General features: G+C 39.3%; 1 protein-coding gene across 17 annotated transcripts in view; it reads left to right on the top strand.

Annotated features, from left to right (window-relative positions):
* The window catches only part of PRUNE2 (prune homolog 2 with BCH domain), a 293,852-nt gene that overhangs the window by 56,886 nt on the left and 212,290 nt on the right, over positions 1 to 24,676 (top strand). For all 17 annotated transcript variants that reach the window (XM_074017698.1, XM_074017695.1, XM_074017696.1 and 14 more), the window contains exon 4: positions 3,285 to 3,448. In XM_074017698.1, the coding sequence (XP_073873799.1) occupies positions 3,285 to 3,448 (164 nt within the window). The remainder of the gene's footprint in view (positions 1 to 3,284; positions 3,449 to 24,676) is intronic.

The raw sequence follows: 24,676 nt of genomic DNA, 5'->3' as shown, positions 1-24,676 counted from the left end.
AACAGCAAAGCAGAGGACATGCAGAGGAAAGGGAATATCTTTTTCTTCTCTTATGCCAAAATTTGGGTCATGCTAATCCTTCATTTTTACTTTTGAATTTCAGATATGAAATCTTTAAGTGTAAAGTTATTGTAAAATTGACCAAATTATAGAGGTTTCTTTTGTTTTGTTTTGTTTTGTTTTGTTGAGACAGAGTCTTGCTGTGTCTCCCAGGCTGGCATGCATTGGCTCTATCTTGGCTCACTGCAGCCTCCACCTCCCAGGTTCAAGCAATTCTCTTGCCTCAGCCTCCTGAGTAGCTAGGATTACAGGCATGTGCCACCACGACTGGCTAATTTTTGTAGTTTTAGTAGAGACAGGGTTTCTCCATGTTGGCCAGGCTGGTCTTGAACTCCTGACCTCAAGTGATCTGTCCACCTCAGCCTCCCAAAGTGCTGGGATTACAAGTGTTAGCCATCACACCCAGCCTAAAATTATAGTTTTTAAACCATTTCAAACACTTTCTTATAGCAATACAGTAGTCTTATGTATTGATGCCGAACATGTGTAATAAAAATTGAAATTAAACACTAGATAAAATGGAATGGTTCTTAGGAAAGAAATCTCAGTGGTGACATGGAAAAATATGTAGAGATGGGCTATGAAGATCGTTTGATTATTTATTCATTCATAGCATTTTATACTATAAGAGAAGGATCTTTTTTTTAATTATTATTATTCATGTAGCTCAAACTTTTTATTTTATGGATAAGACACTTGAAACTCAGTGTCACAAACGACTTGTCCAAAGAACCACATGCAGGCTTGACATGGTGTCTGATGCCTGTAATTCCAGCATTTTTGGAGGCCAAGGCAGGAGGTTCACTTGAGCCCAGGAGTTTGAGATCAACCTGGGAAACATGGTGAGACCCTGTCTCTACAAAAAGTACAAAAAAATTAGCTGGGCATAGTGGTACGCACCTGTGGTCCCAGCTACTCAGGAGGCTGAGGTGAAAGGATCACTTGAGCCTGGGAGGTTGAGGCTGCAATTGCATCTCATGGTTGAGCTGTGATTACACCACTGCACTCCAGCCTAGATGACAGAGCGAGACCCTGTCTCAAAAAAACAAAACAAAACAAGCAACAACAACAAAAGCAAAGAACCACATGTAGTTAGCAGAAGAGTTGGGATTAGAACTTTTATCTTCTGACTCTTTGAATAAATACTTAAGCATTGCTAACTCATGCAAAAATCTACAGGTGCCTAAGGAGGAATAAGACCAATTCTCTGCCATCAAGAACTTTATGAAGATGTCCTTTTGATAAGCTTTCTACTGCTACTGAATGAAGATTCACCAGTTAAACACTTCAGTAGTTTAAAATGTTAGTTTTTCACAGTTTGGCGATTTGCAAGTTGTTGATAACCTTAACCAGTGGACACTGACCTTAGCATACATGAAATAAAACCTTTTCTACTTAATAATTTTGTATTTAACTTTTTAGGAAGCATATTTAGGTATGAATGTATTGTGATATCTATCATACAATTCATTTACTCATGAGGAGTTTTGAAAATAACCTGCCTATGTGTGGCTGCTTTTATCCTCATGCTGTTTGAAACTGAATGAAATTATTTGAATAATATTTATTGATCATTTACACATGGCTAAAAGTTCTGGGTAGTTTATTTGACTGACTTCAATGACTGGTATTCAGGAAATCATATGCTTGACAAAATTTACATGTTAACTATTTCTTTTTCTTTTTCTTTCTTTTTTGTTTTTTTGAAATGGATTCTTGCTCTGTCGCCCAGGCTGGAGTGCAGTGGCGCAATCTCGGCTCACTGCAGCCTCCACCTCCCAGGTTCAAGCGATTCTCTTGCCTCAGCCTCCTGAGTAGCTAGGATTACAGGCATCTGCCACCACACCCAGCTAATTTTTGTAATTTTAGTAGAGATGGGGTTTCGCCATGTTGGCCAGGCTGGTTTCAAACTCCTGACCTCAGGTGCTCCGCCTGCCTCAGCCTCCCAAAGTGCTGGGATTACAGGCGTGAGTCACCATGCCCAGCCATGTTAACTGTTTCAAACCAACTGATGTAAAGAGACACAGATAAATACAATGCAATTGGAATGTGAATTGTGGAACTAGTGTGTGTCAATCAATCAAAATCTGAGGAATAGTTTTGTTATCAATTAAAATGGAAAAATTTAGACTGATTTTGAGGCTGGGATTGTGAACTCTAGCTCTAGAATTGTTTATGAAATAGAATGCTTTTCAAAAATAAATTGAAATCTTTATTTCTTTCATTGCCACTCATTTGTTTTTGACAGGCAGAAAGAATAAAATTGGATTGATCCAAACTTTTCTTCCTGCCTTTGCTAAAAGCCACCTCTGTCTCACATATAAAGAATGATGGTGGAAGGAAAATAGGCCCAGTAGTGTTTTTTCTACACCACAGTGACTGGATTTGCAAGCTTTAGAGCCAGGTTATTGGAGTTTAAACACTGGCTAGTCTACTTAGTAGATGTGTGATGTTGCACAAATTTCTTAACCTCTTTGTGCCTCAGTTTTTTTTATTTATACAATGGGGATTTTCTAGTGTCATTTTCTAGTGTCGTTTTTAGTGCATTTTATAGAACTCTTTTTGTTTTTTTTTTTTTGAGACGGAGTCTTGCTCTATTGCCCAGGCTAGAGTGCAGTGGCACGGTCTTGGCTCATTGCAACCTCAGCCTATGTGGTTCAAGTGATTCTCGTGCCTCAGCCTCCCAGATAGCTTGGATTATAGGCACCTGCCACCATGCCTGGCTAATTTTTTGTATTTTTAGTAGAGATGGGGTTTCCACATTGGCCAGGCTGGTGTTAAACTCCTGACCTCATGATTCGCCTGCCTCGGCCTCCCAAAGTGCTGGGATTACAGGCATGAGTCACCGTGCTCGGCCTATAGAATTCATTTTACAGTGTTATTTTCTAGTTTAAAATATGATAATACACCTAAAGTATTTATAATAGTCTCCAGCCTGTGGTGGAAGTCCAATAGTGTTAGCTACTATTATTTTCCAAGAGTGCAGCACAGGATAAAGCTGGTAAGGTATGAAGGTATTTTAATAATTTGGGGGAAAATAAATAGTTTAAATGAAATGTGAAAATACGTAGAATAAGGCTCCCATCTTCTGGGTCATGTGAGTTCCCTCGTATTTTTGGTCATTGAGAGGAAGTCATTTGTGTGAGAGCAGAGATTTAAACATTCCCAAAAGTAATAAGACATGCCATATTCCTTTCTCCTCCTCCCCTCCATTTGCTTTATAGTGAAGACAAAACTTTAGAATCAGCAGTTGTCAAAGTCATTAATCCGGTTGAGCAGAGCGATGCCAACGTTGAGTTCCGAGAGTCTTCCTCTTCCCTCGTGCTGAAGGAGATTCTCCAGGAGGCTCCTGAGCTCATCACCGAGCAACTGGCTCATCGCCTCAGAGGTGAGAGACGGCACTTCCTATTAAATACCGGAAGGCTTAATGGAGTGTCTCCCGGCCTGCTCATGTAGAAAGAATGCAATCCATTCTTGGGTTAACAATCTCTTTAAAGACCACAGGAAGCTTCATCAGAGAGGCAGGGAGTAAAGAGTTTGTTAAAGAGTAGCATTATATTGAATATTAAAAATGTGCATTTAAAAATAGGCATGAGGGGCCTTTGCTGTTTCACTACAGAAGAATATTAAATGGAACTGCTGCAGCTCTGTTAGGGAGCTGGATAACACCTCTGGCCATTGTAATCGCTGCCAGAGGTGATTCTTGCCCCAAGACAGCATGATAGGGACCAGAATTCCAAGTTCCCAGGTTGAAATATCTGCTGATACTTTTCCATGCTTGGTTTATGACATACTGTTTGGATGGCAAAATACGTGCCCTTCATTTTGGTGATACTGTGTCAGGGCTTTTATAGTCAGATGTTACCTCCTTTGCTCGCCTGTCTTGGAACATATTCCATCTTCACTCAAATCGTTTTAAGCCCTGGGGTCGTGAACACACCGTCATCAGTTCCTCTAGTAATCTCTCTTTCATCTCGATCAGTGGAGCCTCCTGCTTCCAAACGGTGGTTTTCAAGCTGGAAATTGTCAGTCAACTTTGGAACCACAAAATTACCACAGAAATTCCATTATTTACTCACAGAGGACACTGTTCTGGTTTTTGTAGAAAGCATTTCCCTCCCCGCACCGCCAATCCATTTTGAACATGGTAGACAGTTTTCTTAAAAGTATTCAACACAGGAAAGTGAAAAACAGTGATGAACAGATTGAAATAATTCTAAAAGAAGACCAGAATTATGTTGACTCAACTCTTTTAAGGACTCTGTCCTTCAGTTCTTCTGTCTCTTCCACAGTTTGGAGGGGAAAAGGTTCAAGAGGTGTGTAATTCTTGTAAAGGTGTAGAACTGATGGCCTTTGTAAACCTGCCTTAAATATTTCCCTGGCAATGAATGTCTATAAAAATGCTCTGTGGGAAACTGTGCTCTCAACTAAACTAAGTAAGCACAATCATTTATCTCTGTGACAGAGCAGAAGGAAAATGAAGGTAATTGGGAATCTCAGCCAAGAGGAAAGTTGTTCAACAGCACAAATGTGTGGTACAGCCAAGCACTAGAGAATATTTTGTTTAAGTATCTTGTAAACTAAGAAGTTTGGTTAATTGTTGTGAAACTACACATGTTATTTAGTAGAAAAGAAATGTGGTCAATAAGCAAATCATTATCATAATTTTTGACAAATAGCAAAATAATATGAAACAAATACATTGGCACAAAGATATGACTGTTGTTGGTAGTGATAACAATGATATTCAGATTTAGGGAATTAGAAGGAGTGCAGACCCTTTTGTTATTTATCTTGATTTTAGTTTGCAGAGCTACCAAAAAATAGAACAATGGTAAAAGATTTTGCTTCTTTCTTCTTAAATTTTTTTACGCTTTTTTTTTTTTTTTTTTTTAGAGAGAGGGGGTCTCACCATATTGCCCAGGCTAGTCTTGAACTCCTGAGCTCAAGCCATCCACCAGCTTCAGTCTCCCAAAGTGCTATAATTAAAGATGCAAACCACCGCACCTGTCTGGATTTTGCTTTGCTTAACACCAGATGTTTTTCTTGAGGTTAGGCTTGAAGTAGCATTGGGAAGCTGGCAGAATGTGGGCATCACTTCCTTGTCTCTTGGAAACTGGAATGTGAGAGGATGAAGAGCTTCTACCTGTGAAGCCTGTCAATACTGTTACTGTCATAAAAGAGCCAGAGTCATTAAACCCTGGGAGGTAGAAGACATAGGGGACTTATTATGGTGGAAAGAGGGCTCTGGAGATCTTTTGCCAATGCATATGTGTGTGTGTGTGTGTTGTGCTCGCGTGTGTGCGTGTGTGTGTACATATGTGGAGGGGAGATGGAACACTACTGAATAGTTTTGGCAAGAGGGAATGTATTAGTCTGTTTTGCGTTGCTGTAAAGAAATATCTGAGACGGGGTAATTTAGAAAGAGGTTTATTTCACTCATGCTTCTGTAGGCTGTAGGAAAAGCATAGTGCTAGCATCTGCTTCTAGTGAGGACCTCAGGAAGCTTCCATACATGGCAGGAAGCAAAGGAGGAGCTGGCATATGACATGGGAAGGAAGGGAGCAAGAGAGTGGGGAGGTCCTAGACCTTTTTTAACAACCAGATCTCAGGTGAACTCATTACTGCAGGGTGGGCACCAAGCCATTCATGAGGGATTGGCCCCCCTGACCCAAACACCTCCCACCAGGCCTCACCTCCAACATTGGAGATCACATTTCAACATGAGATTTGGAGGGGACACACATCCAAACCATATCAGGGAACTAAAGGATGGTTATCCAGGGAATCTGCCTTTTAAAGACGCAACTCAAATGTTCAGAGGTAAAAAGATGTTGGGGTAATAGGTCAATTTTTAAAAGCTCCTGAATTGTTAGTAAATACAAAAAAGGAATCAAGTAGGCTGGGTGTGGTGGCTCACACCTGTAATCCTAGCACTTTGGGAGGCCAAGGAGGGCAGATAACTTAAGGTCAGGAGTTTGAGACCACTCTGGCCAACATGGTAAAACCTCGTCTCTACTAAAAATACAAAAATTAGCCGGTGTGATGGCAGATGCCTGTAATCCCAGCTACTTGGGAGGCTGAGGCAGGAGAATCACTTGAACCCAGGAGGCGAAGGTCGCAGTGAGCCGAGATCACACCATTGCACTCCAGCCTAGGGGACAAGGGCGAAACTCCATCTCAAAAAAAAAAAAAAAAAAAAAGGAATCAAGTCAAATTTTGCTGTCATCCATGGATGCAGCTGGAAACCATCATTCTCAGCAAACTATCGCAAGAACAGAAAACCAAATACTGCATGTTCTCACTCATAGGTGGGAATTGAACAATGAGATCACTTGGACACAGGAAGCGGAACATCACACACCGGGTCCTATTGTGGGGAGGGGGTAGGAAGAGGGATAGCATTAGGAGATATACCTAATGTAAATGACGAGTTAATGGGTGCAGCACACCAACATGGCACATGTATACATATGTAACAAACCTGCACGTTGTGCACATGTACCCTAGAACTTAAAGTATAATAATTAAAAAAAAAATTTGCTGTCATCACTGAATTCAAACTTAGAATTTATATTTTCCAGTTATGTAGTAACATCGAACCTAAAAGGACTTGTTTTCTCTGTTCCTATAAATAACTTTAGCGTTTTTAATTTTCATAATATGAGCAGTTCTCTTTTGAAAGGGTTCTGTTTATAAGCAGCTGCCACGTTACTTTGGATTTTGGGGTGCTGTAAATAATCATTAATTTGACGCACATTTTTAGAACTTTTTTTTTTTTAATTATACTTTAAGTTCTGGGATACATGTGCAGAACATGCAGGTTTGTTACATAGGTATATACATGATACATGCCATGGTAGTTTGCTGCACCCATCAACCCATCACCTATACTAGGTATTTCTCTTAATGGTCTCCCTCCCCTAGTGTCCCTACCCCTGACAGGCCCCAGTGAGTGATGTTCCCTGCCTTGTGTCCATGTGTTCTCATTGTTCAACTCCTACTTATGAGTGAGAACATGCGGTGTTTGGTTTTCTGTTCCCGTGTTAGTTTCCTGATAATGATGGTTTCCAGCTTCATCCGTGTTCCTGCAAAGGATGTGAGCTCACCCTTTATTTTTTTTGGCTGCATAGTATTCCATGGTGTATATGTGCCACATTTTCTTTATCCAGTCTATCATTGATGGGCATTTGGGTTGGTTCCAAGTCTTTGTGAATAGTGCTGCAATAAGCATCTGTGTGCATGTGTCTTTGTAGTAGAATGATTTATAATCCTTTGGGTATATATCCAGTAATGGGATTGGTAGGTCAAATGATATTTCTTGTTCTAGGTCTTTGAGGAATCACCACACTGTCTTCCACAATGCTGGAACTAATTTACACTCCCACCAACAGTGTAGAAGTGTTTCTATTTCTCCATATCCCCTCCAGCATCTGTTTTTCCCTGACTTTTTAATGACTGCCATTCTAACTGGCATGAGATCGTATCTTATTGTGGTTTTGATTTGCATTTCTCTAATGACCAGTGATGATGAGCTTTTTTTCCATATGTTTGTTGGCCACATAAATGTCTTCTTTTGAGAAGTGTCTGTTCATATCCTTTGCTCAGTTTTTGTTGGGGTTGTTTTATTCTTGTAAATTTGTTTAAGTTCCTTATAGATTCTGGATATTAGGCCTTTGTCAGGTGGATAGATTGCAAAAATTTTCTCCCATTCTGTAGGTTGCCTGTTCAATCTTATGATAGTTTCTTTTGCTGTACAGAAACTCTTTAGTTTAATTAGATCCCATTTGTCAATTTTGGCTTTTGTTGCCATTGCTTTTGATTTTTGTTTTTTTTTTTTTTGAGATGGACTCTCTCTCCGTCGCCCAGGCTGGAGTGCAGTGGTACAATTTCGGCTCATTGCAAGCTCTGCCTCCCGGGTTCATGCCATTCTTCTGCCTCAGCCTCCCAAGTAGCTGGGACTACAGGCGCCCACCACCACGCCCGGCTAATTTTTTGTATTTTTAGTAGAGACGGGGTTTCACCATGTTAGCCAGGAAGATCTCGATCTCCTGACCTCGTGATCCACCCGCCTCGGCCTCCCAAAGTGCTGGGATTATAGGTGTGAGTCACTGCACCCGGTTGCTTTTGGTTTTTTAGTCATAAAGTCTTTGCCCATGCCTATGTCCTAAATGATATTGCCTAGGTTTTCTTCTAGGGTTATTATGGTTTTAGGTCTTATGTTTAAGTCTTTAATCCATCTTGAGTTAATTTTTGTAAGGTGTAAGGAAGGGGTCCAGTTTCAGTTTTCTGTATATGGCTAGCCAGTTTTCCCAACACCATTTATTAAACAGGGAATCCTTTCCCCATTGCTTGTTTTTGTCAGGTTTGTCAAAAATCAGATGGTTGTAGATGTGTGGCATTATTTCTGAGGCTTCTCTTCTGTTCCATTGGTCTAAATATCTGTTTTGGTACCAGTACCATGCTGTTTTGGTTACTGTACCTTGTACTATAGTTTGAAGCCAGGTAGCGTGATGCCTCCAGCTTTGTTCTTTTTACTTAGGATTGTCTTGGCTGTACACGTTCTTTTTTAGTTCCATATGAAATTTATTTATGTATTTATTTATTATTTATTATTTTTTATTTTCTATTTTTTTATTTTTTTATTTTTTGAGACGGAGTCTCGCTCTGTCGCCCAGGCTGGAGTGCAGTGGCCGGATCTCAGCTCACTACAAGCTCTGCCTCCCGGGTTCACGCCATTCTCCTGCCTCAGCCTCCCGAGTAGCTGGAACTACAGGCGCCCGCCACCTCGCCCGGCTAGTTTTTTGTATTTTTCAGTAGAGATGGGGTTTCACTGTGTTAGCCAGGATGGTCTTGATCTCCTGACCTCGTGATCCGCCCCCCTTGGCCTCCCAAAGTGCTGGGATTACAGGCTTGAGCCACTGTGCCTGGCCTCCATATGAAATTTAAAGTAGTTTTTTCTAATTCTGTGAGGAAAGTCAGTGGTAGCTTTCTTCACAGATGGGGATTCAATGGAGATAGCAGATTCAATGGGGATAGCATTGAATCTATAAATTACTTTGGGCAGTATGGCCATTTTCACAATATTGATTCTTCCTATCCATGAGCATGGAATGTTTTTCCATTTGCTTGTGTCCTCTTTTGTTTCATTGAGCAGTGGTTTGTAGTTCTCCTTGAAGAGGTCCTTTACATCCCTTGTAAGTTGGATTCCTAGCTATTTTATTCTCTTTGTAGCAGTTGTGAATGGGAATTCACTCATGATTTGGCTCTCTGTTTGTCTATTATTGGTGTATAGGAATGCTTATGATTTTTGCAGATTGACTTTGTTTCCGGAGACTTTGCTGAAGTTGTTTATCAGCTTAAGGAGATTTTGGGCTGAGGTGTTGCAGTTTTCTAAATATACAATCATGCTATCTGCAAACAGAGACAATTTGACTTCCTCTCTTCTTTTTGAATACCCTTTATTTCTTTCTCTTGCCAGTTTGCCCTGGCCAGAACTTCAAATACCATGTTGAATAGGAGTGGTGAGAGTGGGCATCCTTGTCTTGTGCCAAGTTTCAAAGGGAATGATTCCAGCTTTTGGCCATTCAATATGATATTGGCTATGGGTTTGTCATAAATTGCTCTTATTATTTTGAGATACATTCCAGCAATACCTAGTTTATTGAGTGTTTTTAGCATGAAGGGGTGTTGAATTTTATCAAAGGCCTTTTCTGCATTTATTGAGATAATCATGTGGTTTTTGTCATTGGTTCTGTTTATGTGACGGATTACGTTTATTGATTTGTGTATGTTGAACCAGCTTTGCATCCCAGGGATGAAGCCAACTTGATTGTGGTGGATAAGCTTTTTGATGTGCTGCTGGATTTGGTTTGCCAGTATTTTATTGAGGATTTTCTCATCGTTGTTCTTCAGTGATATCGGCCTGAAATTTTCTTTTTCTGTTGTGTCTCTGCCAGGTTTTGGTATCAGAATGATGCTGGCCTCATAAAATGAGTTAGGGAGGAATCTCTCTTTTTCTATTGTTTGGAATAGTTTCAGAAGGAATGGTACCAGCTCGTCTTTGTACCTCTGCTAGAATTCAGCTGTGAATCCATCTGGTCCTGACTTTTTTGTGGTTGATAGGCTATTTATTACTGCCTAAATTTCAGAACTTGTTATTAGTCTATTCAGGGATTCGACTTCTTCCTAGTTTAGTCTTGGGAAGGTGTATGTGTCCAGGAATTTATCCATTTCGTCCAGATTTTCTCGTTTATTTGCGTAGAGGTGTTTCTAGTATTCTCTGATGGTAGTTTGTATTTCTGCAGGATCAGTGGTGATATCCCCTTTATCATTTTTTATTGTGTCTGTTTGATTCTTCTTTCTTTTCTTCTTTATTAATCTGGCTAGCAGTCTATCTATTTTGTTAATCTTTTCTAAAAACCAGCTCCTGGATTCATTGATTTTTTGAAGGGTTTTTCATGTCTCTGTCTCCTTCCGTTCTGCTCAGATCTTAGTTATTTCTTGTCTTCTGCAAACTTTTGAATTTGTTTGCTTTTGCTTCTCTAGTTCTTTTAAGTGTGATGTGAGGGTGTTGATTTTAGATATTTCCCGCTTTCTCCTGTGGGCATTTAGTGCTATAAATTTTCCTCTAAACACTGCTTTAGCTGTGTCCCAGAGATTCTGGTACATTGTGTCTTTGTTCTCATTGGTTTCAAAGAAATTATTTACTTCTGCCTTAATTTCGTTATTTACCCAGTAGTTTTTCAGGAACAGGTTGTTCAGTTTCCACGTAGTTGTGCAGTTTTGAGTGGGTTTCTTAATCCTGAGTTCTATTTGATTGGACTGTGGTCTGAAAGACTGTTTTTTCTGATTTCCATTCTTTTGCATTTGCTGAGGAATGTTTTACTTCCAATTATGTGGTCAATTTTAGAATAAGTACAATGTGATGCTGAGAAGAATGTACATTCTATTGGTTTGGGGTGGAGAGTTCTGTAGATGTCTATTAGGTCTGCTTGTTGCAGAGCTGAGTTCATGTCCTGGATATCCTTGTTAACCTTCTGTTTCATTGATCTGTCTAATATTGACAGTGAGGTGTTAAAGTCTTCCACTATTAATGTGTGGGAGTCCAAGTCTCTTTGTAGGTCTCCAAGAACTTGCTTTATGAATCTGGGTACTTCTTTATTGGGTGCATATATATTTAAGATAGTTAACTCTTCTTGTTGCATTGGTCCCTTTACTATTATGTAATGCCCGTCTTTGTCTTGTTTGATCTTTATTGGTTTGAAGTCTGTTTTATCAGAGACTAGGACTGCAACCCCTGTGTTTTTTTTTTTTTTTTTCTTTCCATTTGCTTGGTAAATATTCCTCCATCCCTTTATTTTGAGCCTATGTATGTTGTTGCATGTGAGATGTGTCTCCTGAATACAGCACAGCAATAGATCTTGACTGTATCCAATTTGCCAGTCTGTGTCTTTTAATTGGGGCATTTAGCCCATTTACATTTAAGGTTAATATTGTTATGTGTGAATTTGATCCTGTCATTATGATGCTAGCTGGTTATTTTGTCTGTTAGTTGATGCAGTTTCTTCATAGTATACATGGTCTTTACAATGTGGTATGTTTTTGCAGCGGATGATACTGGTTGTTCGTTTCCATATTTAGTGCTTTCTTTGGGATCTCTTGTAAGACAGGCCTGGTGGTGACAAAATCTCTCAGCATTTGCTTGTCTGTAAAGGATTTTATTTCTCCTTTGCTTATGAAGCTTAGTTTGGCTGGATATGAAATTCTTGGTTGAAAATTCTTTCTTTAAGAACGTTGAACATTGGACCCCGCTGTCTTCTGGCTTGTAGGGTTTCCACAGAGAGATACACTGTTAGTCTGATGGGCTTCCCTTTGTGGGTAACCCTTACCTTTTTCTCTAGCTGCCCTTAACATTTTTTCCTTCATTTCAACCTTGGTGAATCTGACAATTATGTGTCTTGGGGTTGCTCTTCTCAAGGAGTATCTTTGTGGTGTTCTCTGTATTTCCTGAATTTGAATGTTGGCCTATCTTGCTAGGTTGGAGAAATTCTACTGGATAATATCCTAAAGAGTGTTTTCCAGCTTGGTTCCATTCTCACCATCACTTTCAGGCACACCAATCAAACGTAGGTTTGGTCTTTTCACTTAGTCCCATATTTCTTGGAGGCTTTGTTCATTCCTTTTCATTGTTTTCTCTTATCTTGTCTTCATGCTTTATTTCATTAAATTGATCTTCAGGCTCTGATATCCTTTCTTCCGCTTGATCGATTCAGCTATTGATACTTGTGTATGCTTTATGAAGTTCTCGTGTCGTGTTTTTCAACTTTATCAGGTCATTTATATTCTTCTCTAAACTGGTTATTCCAGTTAGCAATTCCTCTAACCTTTTTTCAAGGTTCTTAGCTTCCTTACATTGGGTTAGAACATGCTTCTTTAGCTTGCAGGAATTTGTTATTACCCACCTTCTGAAGCCTACTTCTGTCACTTCATCAAATTCATTCTCCATCCAATTTTGTTCACTTGCTGGCTAGGAGTTGTGATACTTTGGAGCAGAAGAGGTGTTCTGATTTTTTGAATTTTCAGCCTTTTTTTGCTGTTTATTCCTCATCTTTGTGGGTTTGTCTACCTTTGGTGTTTGATGTTGGTGATCTTCGGATGGGGTTTTTGTGTGGACGTCCTTTTTGTTAATGTTGATGCTGTTCCTTTCCCTTTGTTAGTTTTCCTTCCACCGGTCAAGCCCCTCTGCTGCAGGTCTGCTGGAGTTTGCTGGAGGTTCACTCCAGAGTCTGTTTGCTTGGGTATCACCAGCAGAGGCTGCAGAACAGCAAAGATTGCTGCCTGTTCCTTCCTCTGGAAGCTTCATCCCAGAGGGGCACCTACCAGATGCCAGCCAGAGCTTTCCTGTATGAGGTGTCTATTGATCCCAGTCAGGAGGTATGGGGGTAAGGGACCCACTTGAGGAAGCAGTCTGTCCCTTAGCAGAGCTCGAGCACTGTGCTGGGAGATCCGCTGCCCTCTTCAGAGCCAGCAGGCAGGAATGTTTAAGTCTGCTGAAGCTGCACCTACAACCACCCCATCCCCCAAGTGCTCTGTCCCAGGGAGATGGGAATTATATCTATAAGCCCCTGACTGTAACTGCTGCCTTTCTTTGAGAGATGTCCTGTGCAGAGAGGAGGAATCTAGAGAGGCAGTGTGGCCACAGTGGCTTTGCAGCCCTGTGCTGGGCTCTGCCCAGTCCGAACTTCCCGGAGGCTTTGTTTACACTATGAGGGGAAAACCACCTACTCAAGCCTCGGTAACTGCGGACTCAAGCATCCCAGGTCGACTTCAGACTGCCATGCTGGCAGCGAGAATTTCAAGCCAGTGGATCTTAGCTTGCTGGGCTCCATGGGGGTGGGATCCACTGAGCTAGACCACTTGGCTCCCTGGCTTCAGCCCCCTTTCCAGGGGAGTGAACGGTTCTGTATCGCTGGTGTTCCAGGCACCACTGGGGTATGAAAAAAAAAAAAACTTCAGCTAGCTCGGTGTCTGCCCAAATGGCCACCCAGTTTTGCACTTGAAACCCAGGGCCCTGGAAGTATAGGCATCTGAGGGAATCTCCTGGTCTGCGGGTTGCAAAGACTGTGAGAAAAGCATAGTATCTGCGCTGGAATGCACCATTTCTCACGGTAGGGTCCCTCACAGCTTCCCTTGGCTAGGGGAGGGAGTTCCCCAACCCCTTGTGCCTCCTGGGCGAGGTGACGCCCCACCCTGCTTCTGCTTACCCTCCATGGACTGCACCCACTGTCTAACCAGTCCCGATGAGATGAGCCAGGTACCTCAGTTGGAAATACGGAAATCACTCCCCTTCTGCATTGATCTCTCTGGGAGCTGCAGACCGGAGCTGTTCCTATTTGATCATCTTGCCAGCCACCTAGGGCAATCTTTTTATTTTATTTTATTTTATTTTATTTTATTTTATTTTATTTTATTTTATTTTTTTGAGAGGAAGTCTCGCTCTTATTGCCTAGGTTGGAGTGCAATGGCTCAATCTCAGCTCACTGCAACCTCTGCCTCCTGGGTTCCAGTGATTCTCCTGCATCAGTCTCCTGAGTAGCTGGGATTACAGGCACCTGCCACAAAGCCCGGCTAATTTTTGTATTTTTAGCAAAGACTGGGTTTTGCCGTGTTAGCCAGGCTGGTCTCCAACTCCTGACCTCAGGTGATCTGCCCGCCTCAGCCTCCCAAAGTGCTGGGATTACAGGCCTGAACCGGCCTAGAACATATTTTTGTGTATTGTTCTTGGTCTTGAAAGAATGCCGATATTTTATGCATGTCTTTGCCATAAGGAATTTTAGAAGAATGTCTGTTTCCAGATGACGTGAGACTAGATATTTATGGCTGAGACTTGAAAGAGTCTTTAAAAGCATCATAATTAGACCTCAATGGACAATATATTATTATAAACGTTGTACCAAAAAACTCTAAATTTACTATGAGCTAAGTACTTCATCAATTTGATTGTACTTTGCTTTTCATTCCCATGGCCGTATCCTGGAACGCATCATGCTTGGGCATGCTGGTATGATGTAGATGGATTTCAGGTGGGCCAAGATATTGATTCCCTTGGTTCTTGGAGAAGGCCCTATGTATGCCTCTTAGCCCACTGTGCTGGAAAAAAAAAAAAAAAAAAAAAAAAAAAAAAAAAAAAAAAAAAAAAGATCACTTTCAGTGTGTTCCTTAATATGCAAAAGGTTAGGCCTACTCTTCTTTCTTCTTGCTTGTTAGCTCCTTTTCCTCTGCTTAACTTCTAAGTGTTGGGTGCCTAAAACTTGTCCTTTTTCCTATATGCTATCTTTAGGTGACTTTGTTTAGTTCCAAGACTTTAAATATTATACACAGGCTGATGAATGCCTGTATCTCCAACTGTAACCTCTTTTTAGAATTCCAGATTTATAGCCAATGCCCATGTGACATCTTCACATACTTGTCTAATTAGCACCACATCCTTAACATGGCTGCAGTAGAACCTTTTAGTTTCTTATACGTCCAAACCTGCTTTTATTCCAATTTCTTCATTTCAGTAAACCACCTGATTGCTCAAGCCATAATCTAGGAGTTATACATGATTCTTTCCTTTGCCTTCTGCTCCACATTGATCCATCAGCAAGTCCTGCTGACCCTGCTGTTCTGTGTCTAGAACATAACGTGAGTCTGTCTACATTTTCCATGATCACTGCTAGAGACCCAGTTCAAGCCTCCATTTTGCCTCTCTTTGACTACTGCCATAGCGGCCTGACTGTTGCCCTATCTCCTTGATAAAACCTATGGCCCATAAAGTAGTCAGAATGACTACTTGTAAACTCTAAGTCAGGTCGTTTCAACCTCCTTCTTCAAACCTATCACATTCAAAATCCAAGCATCCTACCTCTACCCTTACAGACCACCACATCGTCTCTCCTCTGCCTACTCTCACATCACCTGATAATATTTCTCCCTTTTCCCACTGTGTTCCAGGCAAATAGCCTTTTAGCTTTTCAAATATGCCAAACTCTTTCCACTCTTGAGGATTTACATAAGCCGTTCCTTCCTTCTGGAATGCTTGTTTTTATCTATAATATCTTGTCATCTCTCTCTTTCTTCCCTTCCTTCCTTCCTTCCTTCCTTTCTCTCTCTCTCTCTCTTTTCTTTTCTTTCGTTTTTTTTTTTTTTTTTTTTGAGAAGGAGTGTCGCTCTGTCCCCCAGGCTGGAGTGCAGTGCTGTGATCTCTGCTCGCTGCAAACTCTGCCTCCCAGGTTCACAGCATTCTCCTGCCTCAGCCTCCGAGTAGCTGGGACTATAGGTGCCCACCACCACGCCCAACTAATTTTTTGTATTTTTAGTGGAGATGGAGTTTCACCACATTAGCCAGATGGTCTCGATCCTCTGACCTCGTGATCTGCCCACCTCAGTCTCCCGAAGTGCTGGGATTACAGGTGCGAGCCAGCGCGCCCAACCTTGTCATCTCTCTTTCTAACTATCAGGAGCCTCCTCTTCCCTCTTGCTTCCTCACTCCAGGATGTAACTTCATAAAAAAAGAGACCTTATGTGTTGTGTGCACTGCTTCACTGTTGTGTCTCTGGTACCTAGAAGAGTACCTGACACATATTAGGCTCTCAATAAACACTGTCATGAAAGGAATTTTGTAACATCATTTATGTGTTGTCTGTTTTTATAACTGTATTGATTTAGCTAATGCTATAATACTTTAATTTCCATCCCACTTCAGTCCATCCTTCTAACATTTTTAATGTGTAGAATTTGAACATTGTTCCTTGTAGTTTAAAAAAAAACCCCTTATTTTAACTTTAAGAAATCCTAGTGTTTTGCAAACATTTATTTTTATTTTCACTATTCGGTTATATAAATAAATAAGTAAATAAATAAATGTTATTTTAGCCCTTTTGTGGAGTATAACACTTTGTACCAAAAAGAATGCAAAACATGTGTGTAAAAGGACGTTTAAACAGTTCAAGGAATTGTCACAAAGTGAACACCCTTTTAACAATTATCCAGGTAAAGAGAAAGACCTTTTGGTGCTCCTTCCCACCACTGCTCACTCCCTCTCTAACTAGCGTTAACCAGTATTCTCATTTTTGTGGTACACTCTTCTTTGCTTTTCTTTATAGTTTTAACATCCTTGTGTGTACCCCGTAGCAGTCCAGATGCGTTCTGGCTGTATTTTTTTTTGTTTGTTTTTTGTTTTTTTTGAGACAGAGTTTCACTCTTGTTACCCAGGCTGGAGTGCAATGGCGCAATCTCAGCTCACTGCAACCTCCACCTTCCAGGTTCAAGCGGTTCTCCTGCCTCAGCCTCCCAGTAGCTGGGATTACAGGCATCTGCCACCATGCCCTGCTGATTTTTGTGTTTTTAGTAGAGAGGGGGTTTTGCCATATTGGTCAGGCTGGTCTTGAACTCCTGGCCTCAAGTGATCCACCTGCCTCGGCCCCCCCAAAGTGTCAGGATTACAGGCATGAGCCACCGTGTCCAGCCTCTGCCTGTATTTGTGTGATATATAAATGGAATCATACAGTATATATTACTCATTGTTTTCAGGTCTCTACCTTTGTATTAAATGGAGTATCTACATGTATGGGTTTATCTATTTTATTATTTTTGCCCTTCCTTCTTCCATAAAATATTTGAGGAGGCTTACAAAAATGCAAGCAATCTGATAAAAGAGAAAAAAAAGGCCAAGATCAGGAAAAATAAAAACAAGTACAGAAAGGAATAGGTTCAGATACAATTATAAATTTGGAGGAGTAAAAATAGTATTTGGTTTGAAAACTGGATATGAGCTTCCTGGAGCCAATGAAAAAATTAAAATATGATTAATTATAATCATATTTTTACTGAAATAAGCACGTATACTAGTTTCTCATTTTAAAAAGATACAACTAAGTCGAAATTTTTTTGTGTGTGTCAGTCTTGAAAAGACACCTGATAATAACATAGATATACCCCTGCTCTATCCTTTTCCACATGCAATGGGGGCATATACAGGAATTGTGCATAGCATGTCGGATACTTCCTCCTCCTCAATCAGTGTATGGGGATTGCTTTAATAACTTTATTATTATTATTATTATTATTATTATTATTATTATTATTACTATTTGAGACGGAGTCTCATTCTTGCCAGGCCGGAGTGCAATGGCATGATCTTGGCTCACTGCAACCTCTGCCTCCTGGGTTCAAGCCATTCTCCTGCCTCAGCCTCCCGAGTAGCTGGGACTACAAGTGTGCACCACCAGGCCTGGCCAATTTTGTATTTTTAGTAGAGATGGGGTTTCGCCATGTTGGCCAGGTTAGTCTCCATCTCTTGACCTTGTGATCCACTGCCTCGGCCTCCCAAAGTGCTGAGATTACAGGCGTGAGCCACGGAGCCTGGCCGATAACTTTATTTTTTAATCAGCTTTACCTTTAGTCTAGCAACCTTATTTTCTGCTACAAATTTCTTTTCTACACATGCTGACGTTTTTCTCTAAATCTGAAAAATACATATTTAAATTCAATCGTGTTTGAATCTTTTTAGTCTTATACTCACAGCTGTAGCTACATATCAATGTTTGCATTATGGTATATATTATTTTATTCAAACATTGAGGCAGAACTTGATTATTTTGGATTTTGTTAAAAAGATCATTTGTATACTAGTTAGAGGTGTGTGTCATGTTGCCAGCATAGAAATAACGTGCTTGTGTTTTTCTAATAATGTCCCCCGTCACTCTGTCTTTTGGGCCCTAGCAGGACAGTCATGGATAAATGTCAACAGGTGACTCATCTATGACCAAAATGTGTTCAGGCTCTGTGGGGGATTTAACAAAATAGAAATAATTTGCACTTTTCAAAATTATTAATTAATCTTACAATAGCTAGGTCTTGCTGTTGCCTTTTGATAGGATATATCCCCAAACTCAGAAATTTCAGGAAACAAATCATTAGCATCTACTTTCATTTGGAAAGGCACGTACTTATGTAGCATTACTTTCTAATTATTTGTGTAAGAAGGGAACATGCTCATAAATATGAGATCATAAATGGCCCTGAGTTTTGGAAACAACATCTTTTAGCTTCCCCCTTTCCTTGCCCACGTATTTTTGCTGGGGTTCTTCTTTGTTTCTTTGCTTTCTTTCTCTTCTCCCTTTTCTCCTTCTCCTGTTCTTGGGCTTCTCTCTGCCCCTATCTGATTCTAAGATCTTTTTGTGTTCATTTTCCAAGGCATGAACGTTCCATAAAGCCACATCATACAGTCATGGTGGCTGAAGCTGGTACTTAGTTATGCCCGGGGTTTGTGCCAAAAGCGAACAGTTACAGACCCGCCAGATTCCTCAACCTGTATTCTTTTATTTCCCCCTGAGATGTGTGCTAGAGGACTACTGCCAAATTCAAGATCCATTAAATTGCTGAATCATCACATTGGGGATTGTGTGCGTGCACATTTGTATTTGTGTGCATGTGTGTTTCTGGGAACCAGCTGGCAATGAGATTTCAGCCACTGATTACCAGGCATGCTTAGATCAAAACCGTACTTTACCTAAATGGCCTTTCACTTTCAATTGTGTAAGGCCTTGACAGGAGCCACAAGGCAAAGAGAGAAAGAAGAGCAATTGTTCTTAGCCTAGGACTAAGTGAAAAACTAATATCCCAGGTTTTTAAAATTTAAACAAACTCTCTCCTTCCTACTGGTAGTTTCATTTGACCTTTAATAAAGAATAGTTGCTTCCTATTTTAGTAGCCTGGATTAACAGCTTCAAAAAGATCCTTTTAAGGAGGTCAAATAGGAAAGGAAGAGAGCCAAAATTTTTTTTTTTTGTCTCTCTCTCTCTTGCCCAAAGAGTGAATCATCTCTCTCCTGAAATGGTTACAAAATCCTGAGGGAATTACATTGCCTGTTTTACTTAGGAAGAGGGAGGGCTGTTTCGCTTAGGAAGAAGATATTGGGGGAAGGGGGAAGAAGTGATTGTTTCTGCTAGTAATAAAACCAAAATGATTCCTCAACCTCAGAGTGTTCACTATTTCTTCTGTCACACAAAGATAATCTTTTTTTTTTTTTTTTTTTTTTTTTTGAGACGGAGTCTCGCTCTGTCCCCCAGGCTGGAGCATAGTGGCCGGATCTCAGCTCACTGCAAGCTCCGCCTCCCGGGTTTACGCCATTCTCCTGCCTCAGCCTCCCGAGTAGCTGGGACTACAGGCGCCCGCCACCTCGCCCAGCTAGTTTTTTGTATTTTTTTTTTTTTTAGTAGAGACGGGGTTTCACCGTGTTAGCCAGGATAGTCTCGATCTCCTGACCTCGTGATCCGCCCGTCTCGGCCTCCCAAAGTGCTGGGATTACAAGCTTGAGCCACCGCACCCGGCCACACAAAGATAATCTTTATTCTTAAATCAGACATTTTAAATTTATGGGAATAGTAGGCAGTTAATAGGCTTCTTTTTATACCTCTCCAGACAAAAACGTAAACAAGATGTATTTCTTTTTTCTCCTTCCTTCTATTGTCCCCCCCTCCACTTCCTCTCTGCTATTCATTCTGTAATCTTTCGTTTCAATATGAAAAACATCAATCGTAGGTAAAAGAAAAAAAGATTTAAGTTCCTTTTTTTCTGCTAAGAATTTATCATGCAGAATTTCCCTTTACTGTGTTGAACGTTTTCCCCAAACAATTTCTGACTTCATTAGATCGTGTTTAATATTAATGTACTGCAATTGCTTTTGGCAAGAGGTCCTTCACTTCTCCATTCTTTTGAGCAAAGAATATTGTGGTTGCTTTCTTTTCTAATAGAATGAAGTGTTTGTTACTATTTCCTCATAATTGCTTTCTCTGTTGCTTGCTGTTAATCGCTCCTTCCCTCTACCCTGCCTATGAATAGCTGGGACACTTTGGGGTATGTCGTTATGGATTTCAGTATTTCTTTCATTCTGCAAAATTTGCTGTAAGTTAGGTCAATGCTCACTACAAAAATAGATTTGAATTGGCTGAGAGGTGTCTCTGGCTGCTGTGAGTCATAATACAGAAAAATAAGTTTGTAATTAAATGGGTTTCTAATGTAAGGTAGAAAAATTTGCCATAGATGCGTTCCTGGGATAAAGTTGGGCTGTAGCCATTCTTATGCAGTAAAAATAACTCAGAGTATCAGTAGCATTTTTCTGAGTTAGTTTTCATACTTTTATCAGTGTATCATCTCCTTTGTAATAGTCCAGTCAAATTTAACTGTAAGCCAATGTCAGATGTCTGTTTTCACTAAATTATTCTGTAGGTCTCTGTTTAATGTAGTATCTGTTAGATTAACTTCTTAATATTGCCTTTCCATTTTATGTCTTTAAAAAATAAGATCCCCAAATCAAAGAAATTGGATTCTTGGTTTGACTGTAAGCCAGGGCACATTAAGTATTTAATATTTTGATTCTATTGCATTTCTAAATTTTTGATTTTTAATTATTTGTGATTATTTATGGAAATACAGGTAATTTTGTATTATTGATCTTAATGCAGCAAACTTGCTAAATTTACTATCCAGAGCCCATTTGTCGATTCTTTGAGCTTTTTTTACACACATAATTGTATCATCTATGAGGAAAGACAGTGTTTATTCTTTATTTTCCTTTATACTTTTTACTACTTTTGCTTGCCTTATTGCCCTCTGATTAGGATTCACAGTGCAGTGTTGAATACGAATAACGATAATAGGCATCTTGGGGCCAGGCGTGGTGGCTCACGCCTGTAATCCCAGTACTTTGGGAGGCTGAGGTGGGCAGATCACCTGAGGTCAGGGGTTCGAGACCAGACTGGCCAACATGGTGAAACCCTGTCTCTTCTAAAAATACAAAAATTAGCCAGGTGTGATGGCGCACGCCTGTAATCCTAGCTACTCAGGAGGCTAAGGCAGGAGAATCACTTGAACCTGGGAGGCGGAAGTTGCAGTGAGCCGAGATTGCAGCTACTGCACCCTAGCCTGGGCGACCAAGCAAGACTCCATCTTAAAAAATAAATAAATAAAATAAAATATAAAATAAAATAAAATAAAAAACCCGGCACCTTGGTCTCATTACTGATTTGAAGTGTTCCACAATTAACTGTGATGTCTGCTTTCTGTATTTGGTTTTTATAAATGCCATTCATCAAATAAGGAAGTTGTCTTCTATTTCTACTTGACTGATTTCACTTAATGATTAACTTTTAGATTTTCTAAAATAGTTTTACTACTTGATATCTATCTGTCTAGGTGATCATAGGATTTTTCCTCTTTATTAATATAGTCAATTATAAGTGATTGCTTTTTGAATGTTAATTTGTCCTTTGATTCTTGAGAGAGAACTACTTGGTGGCTATGCAATAGCCTATTATGAATTGTTGAATTTGACTTGGGACTAATTTTTTAAAAAGTTTTTTTGCATCTATGTTTATGACAGAGACTTGCCTCTGTTCCTTCTTGTAATGTCCTATCAGGTATTGGTATTAAGGTTTTGCTAGATTCATAAAATTCATAAAATGAAGATATAATTGCATTGTCTTTAAACTTTTGGGAAATCTCTCATTTTCTATTCTTTGGAATAATTTGTGTAAAATTAACATTTCTTAAATATTTGGAATTATAGACTTAACTATGGATTCATTTTTAAATAAATATAAAACTATTCCAATTTTTTATTTCTTTTTCTGCCAGTTTTGGCAGGTTGAATTTTCCCAGTGGTGTCCGTGTCTTCTAAAATTTAAAACTTATTAAAATTAAGTTGTTAGTATCTTTTAATGTCAATAGAATCTGTAGTTACGTCACGATTTCATTATTAATATTGGTAAACATTGTCTTCTTTCTCTCCTGTCTCTTTTTTCTTGAGTTGTTTTCAAAACTACTTATATTAGATTTTTCCAGAAATCAAAGTTTTGTTTTATTGATTTCTTCCATATGTGTTTGTTTCCTTCATCTTTAAGTTTTTGTCTTGTGTTTATTGTATTTGTCCCTCTACCTTTTTTAGGTGAATTTAATGTGTGTTTCTTTTAACACTTATGCTTTTAAAGGTATAAAATTTCGTTAGAGCACAACTTGAGTTGAATCTCACGATTTAAAATATCATATTTTCATTCTCAGTTAGTTGACAGTATTATGTATTCTGGTTTACATTGTGATTTCTTCTTTTACCATGAGTTATTTAGAAGTGCATTGTTTTTATTTTGTTATTGTTTTTAGACTATTTTTCAAGTAGCCACAGACTATAACTCTATCGTGGCCACCTTTTGAAATCTATTAGAATTTGAACTCTGCTTCAACAGATGGTCAATTTTGGTAAATGTTTCATTTTTACTAGAAAAGAAAGTATAGTCCACCACTATTGATAACAATTTAATGTATGTTAATTAGGTCAAGTTTGTTACTCATGGTGGTCAAATGTTCTATATTTTTGCATACTTCTTCCTGCTGGTTCTTGGAGTTGCTGCGAGAGCTGTGTTAAAATTTTCTGCTGTGACTGTGTATTTATCTCATTTCATCTAGTTTTTTCAGTTTTTGCTTTATATATTTAGAAGCTATGCTATTAGTGCATACAAATTTAGAATTGATGTATCTTCTGGAGGACTGACCCTTTATTAATGTAGAAATATTTATCTTAATCTCAATTCTTCTTGTTTTGTAGTCCGTTTTGTTTGATATTAGTATATTATACCAACTTTCTCTTGTCATTGGTGTTCGCATGTTTATATTTTTCTATCTTTTTACTTTCAACCTTCCATTGATTATATTTAAGGTGTGCTCTGGTAAACAGTATATTGTCATTTTGGTTTCTCAAATTCGGTTTGATACTATTTATCTTTTAATCGCGGTGCTTTGTCTCTGTGTTTAATGTAATTGCTGTTACATCTGAGTTTAAATTTATTATTTTGCTGTTTGTTTCGTACTTGTCACACATTTTCTTCTTTTCCTCTCATTTCTTTACTGCTGTATGCTAAAAAAGTGTTTTTTATATTCTTTTAGTGGTTACAATAGCAATTACAACATACAGTTAAAATATCATATAAATTGATAGTTTTATCATTTCCCTGACAATCTGAGAACCTAAAACACCTTCCCTCTACTTAGCCACTCCTCAGTTTGTTACTATTAAGATATATTTTAATCATCCATATATAATATTTTAAACTTTAAAATATTACTATAATTTTAAACTCTTTAAAATATTACTATAATTGTTTTATACAGTGAATGTTGAATTTTTTCTTACCCACATGTTTACATTGTCCAATGTTTTCCTTTTCTTCCTGCATTTCTTTGCTTCCTTATGGGATAATTTTCTTCTGCCTTTACTGTTTCTTTTGGTGTAGATCTTGTGACACATGCTTTCAGCTTTTTTCATTTCTTTCTGAAATGCCTTTATTTTGCCTTTTTTTAGAATTTGTTGGCCGGGCCCGGTGGCTCACGCCTCTAATCCCAGCACTTTGGGAGGCCGAGGCGGGCGGATCATGAGGTCAGGAGATCGAGACCATACTGGCTAACATGGTGAAACCCCATCTCTACTAAAACTATAAAAAATTAGCTGGGTGTGGTGGTGGGCACCTGTAGTCCCAGCTACTCAGGAGGCTGAGACAGGAGAATGACGTGAACCCAGGAGGAGGAGCTTGCAGTGAGCCGAGATTGTGCCACTGTGCTGCAGCCTGGGTGACAGAGCAAGACTCTGTCTCAAAAAAAAAAAAAAATTGTTTTCGCTCAGTATGGAATTCTAGATGGACAATTATTTTATATTAGCCCTTTGAAGATAGAATTCCATTGTCTTTAGACTTTCATCATTTTAACTGAGAAGTTAGTCATACTTTTAATGCCCTTTTTCTCTGATTGGTTTACTTTTTCTTTTTTTTTTTCCTCTCTGTAATTTTTTTTTAGCAGTTTTACTATCAGGCACCTAGAGGCGTTTGTCTTCATCTTTATCCTGATTTGGGCTCATAGCTTTTCTTTTTCTTTTTCTGTTTTTTTTTTTTTTTTTTTTTGAGACTGAGTCTCGTTGTATCACTCAGGGTGGAGTGCAGTGGTACAATCTCAGCTCACTGCAACTTCTGCCTCCCAGGTTCAAGTCATTGTTGTCAGCCTCCAGAGTAGTTGGGATTGCAGGCAC

The sequence above is a fragment of the Macaca fascicularis genome, chromosome 15, assembly GCF_037993035.2.
Source record: "Macaca fascicularis isolate 582-1 chromosome 15, T2T-MFA8v1.1".
NCBI lineage: Eukaryota > Metazoa > Chordata > Mammalia > Primates > Cercopithecidae > Macaca > Macaca fascicularis.
The sequence above is the reverse complement of the archived record's forward strand: the minus strand, read 5'-3'. Positions and strand labels throughout refer to the sequence as shown.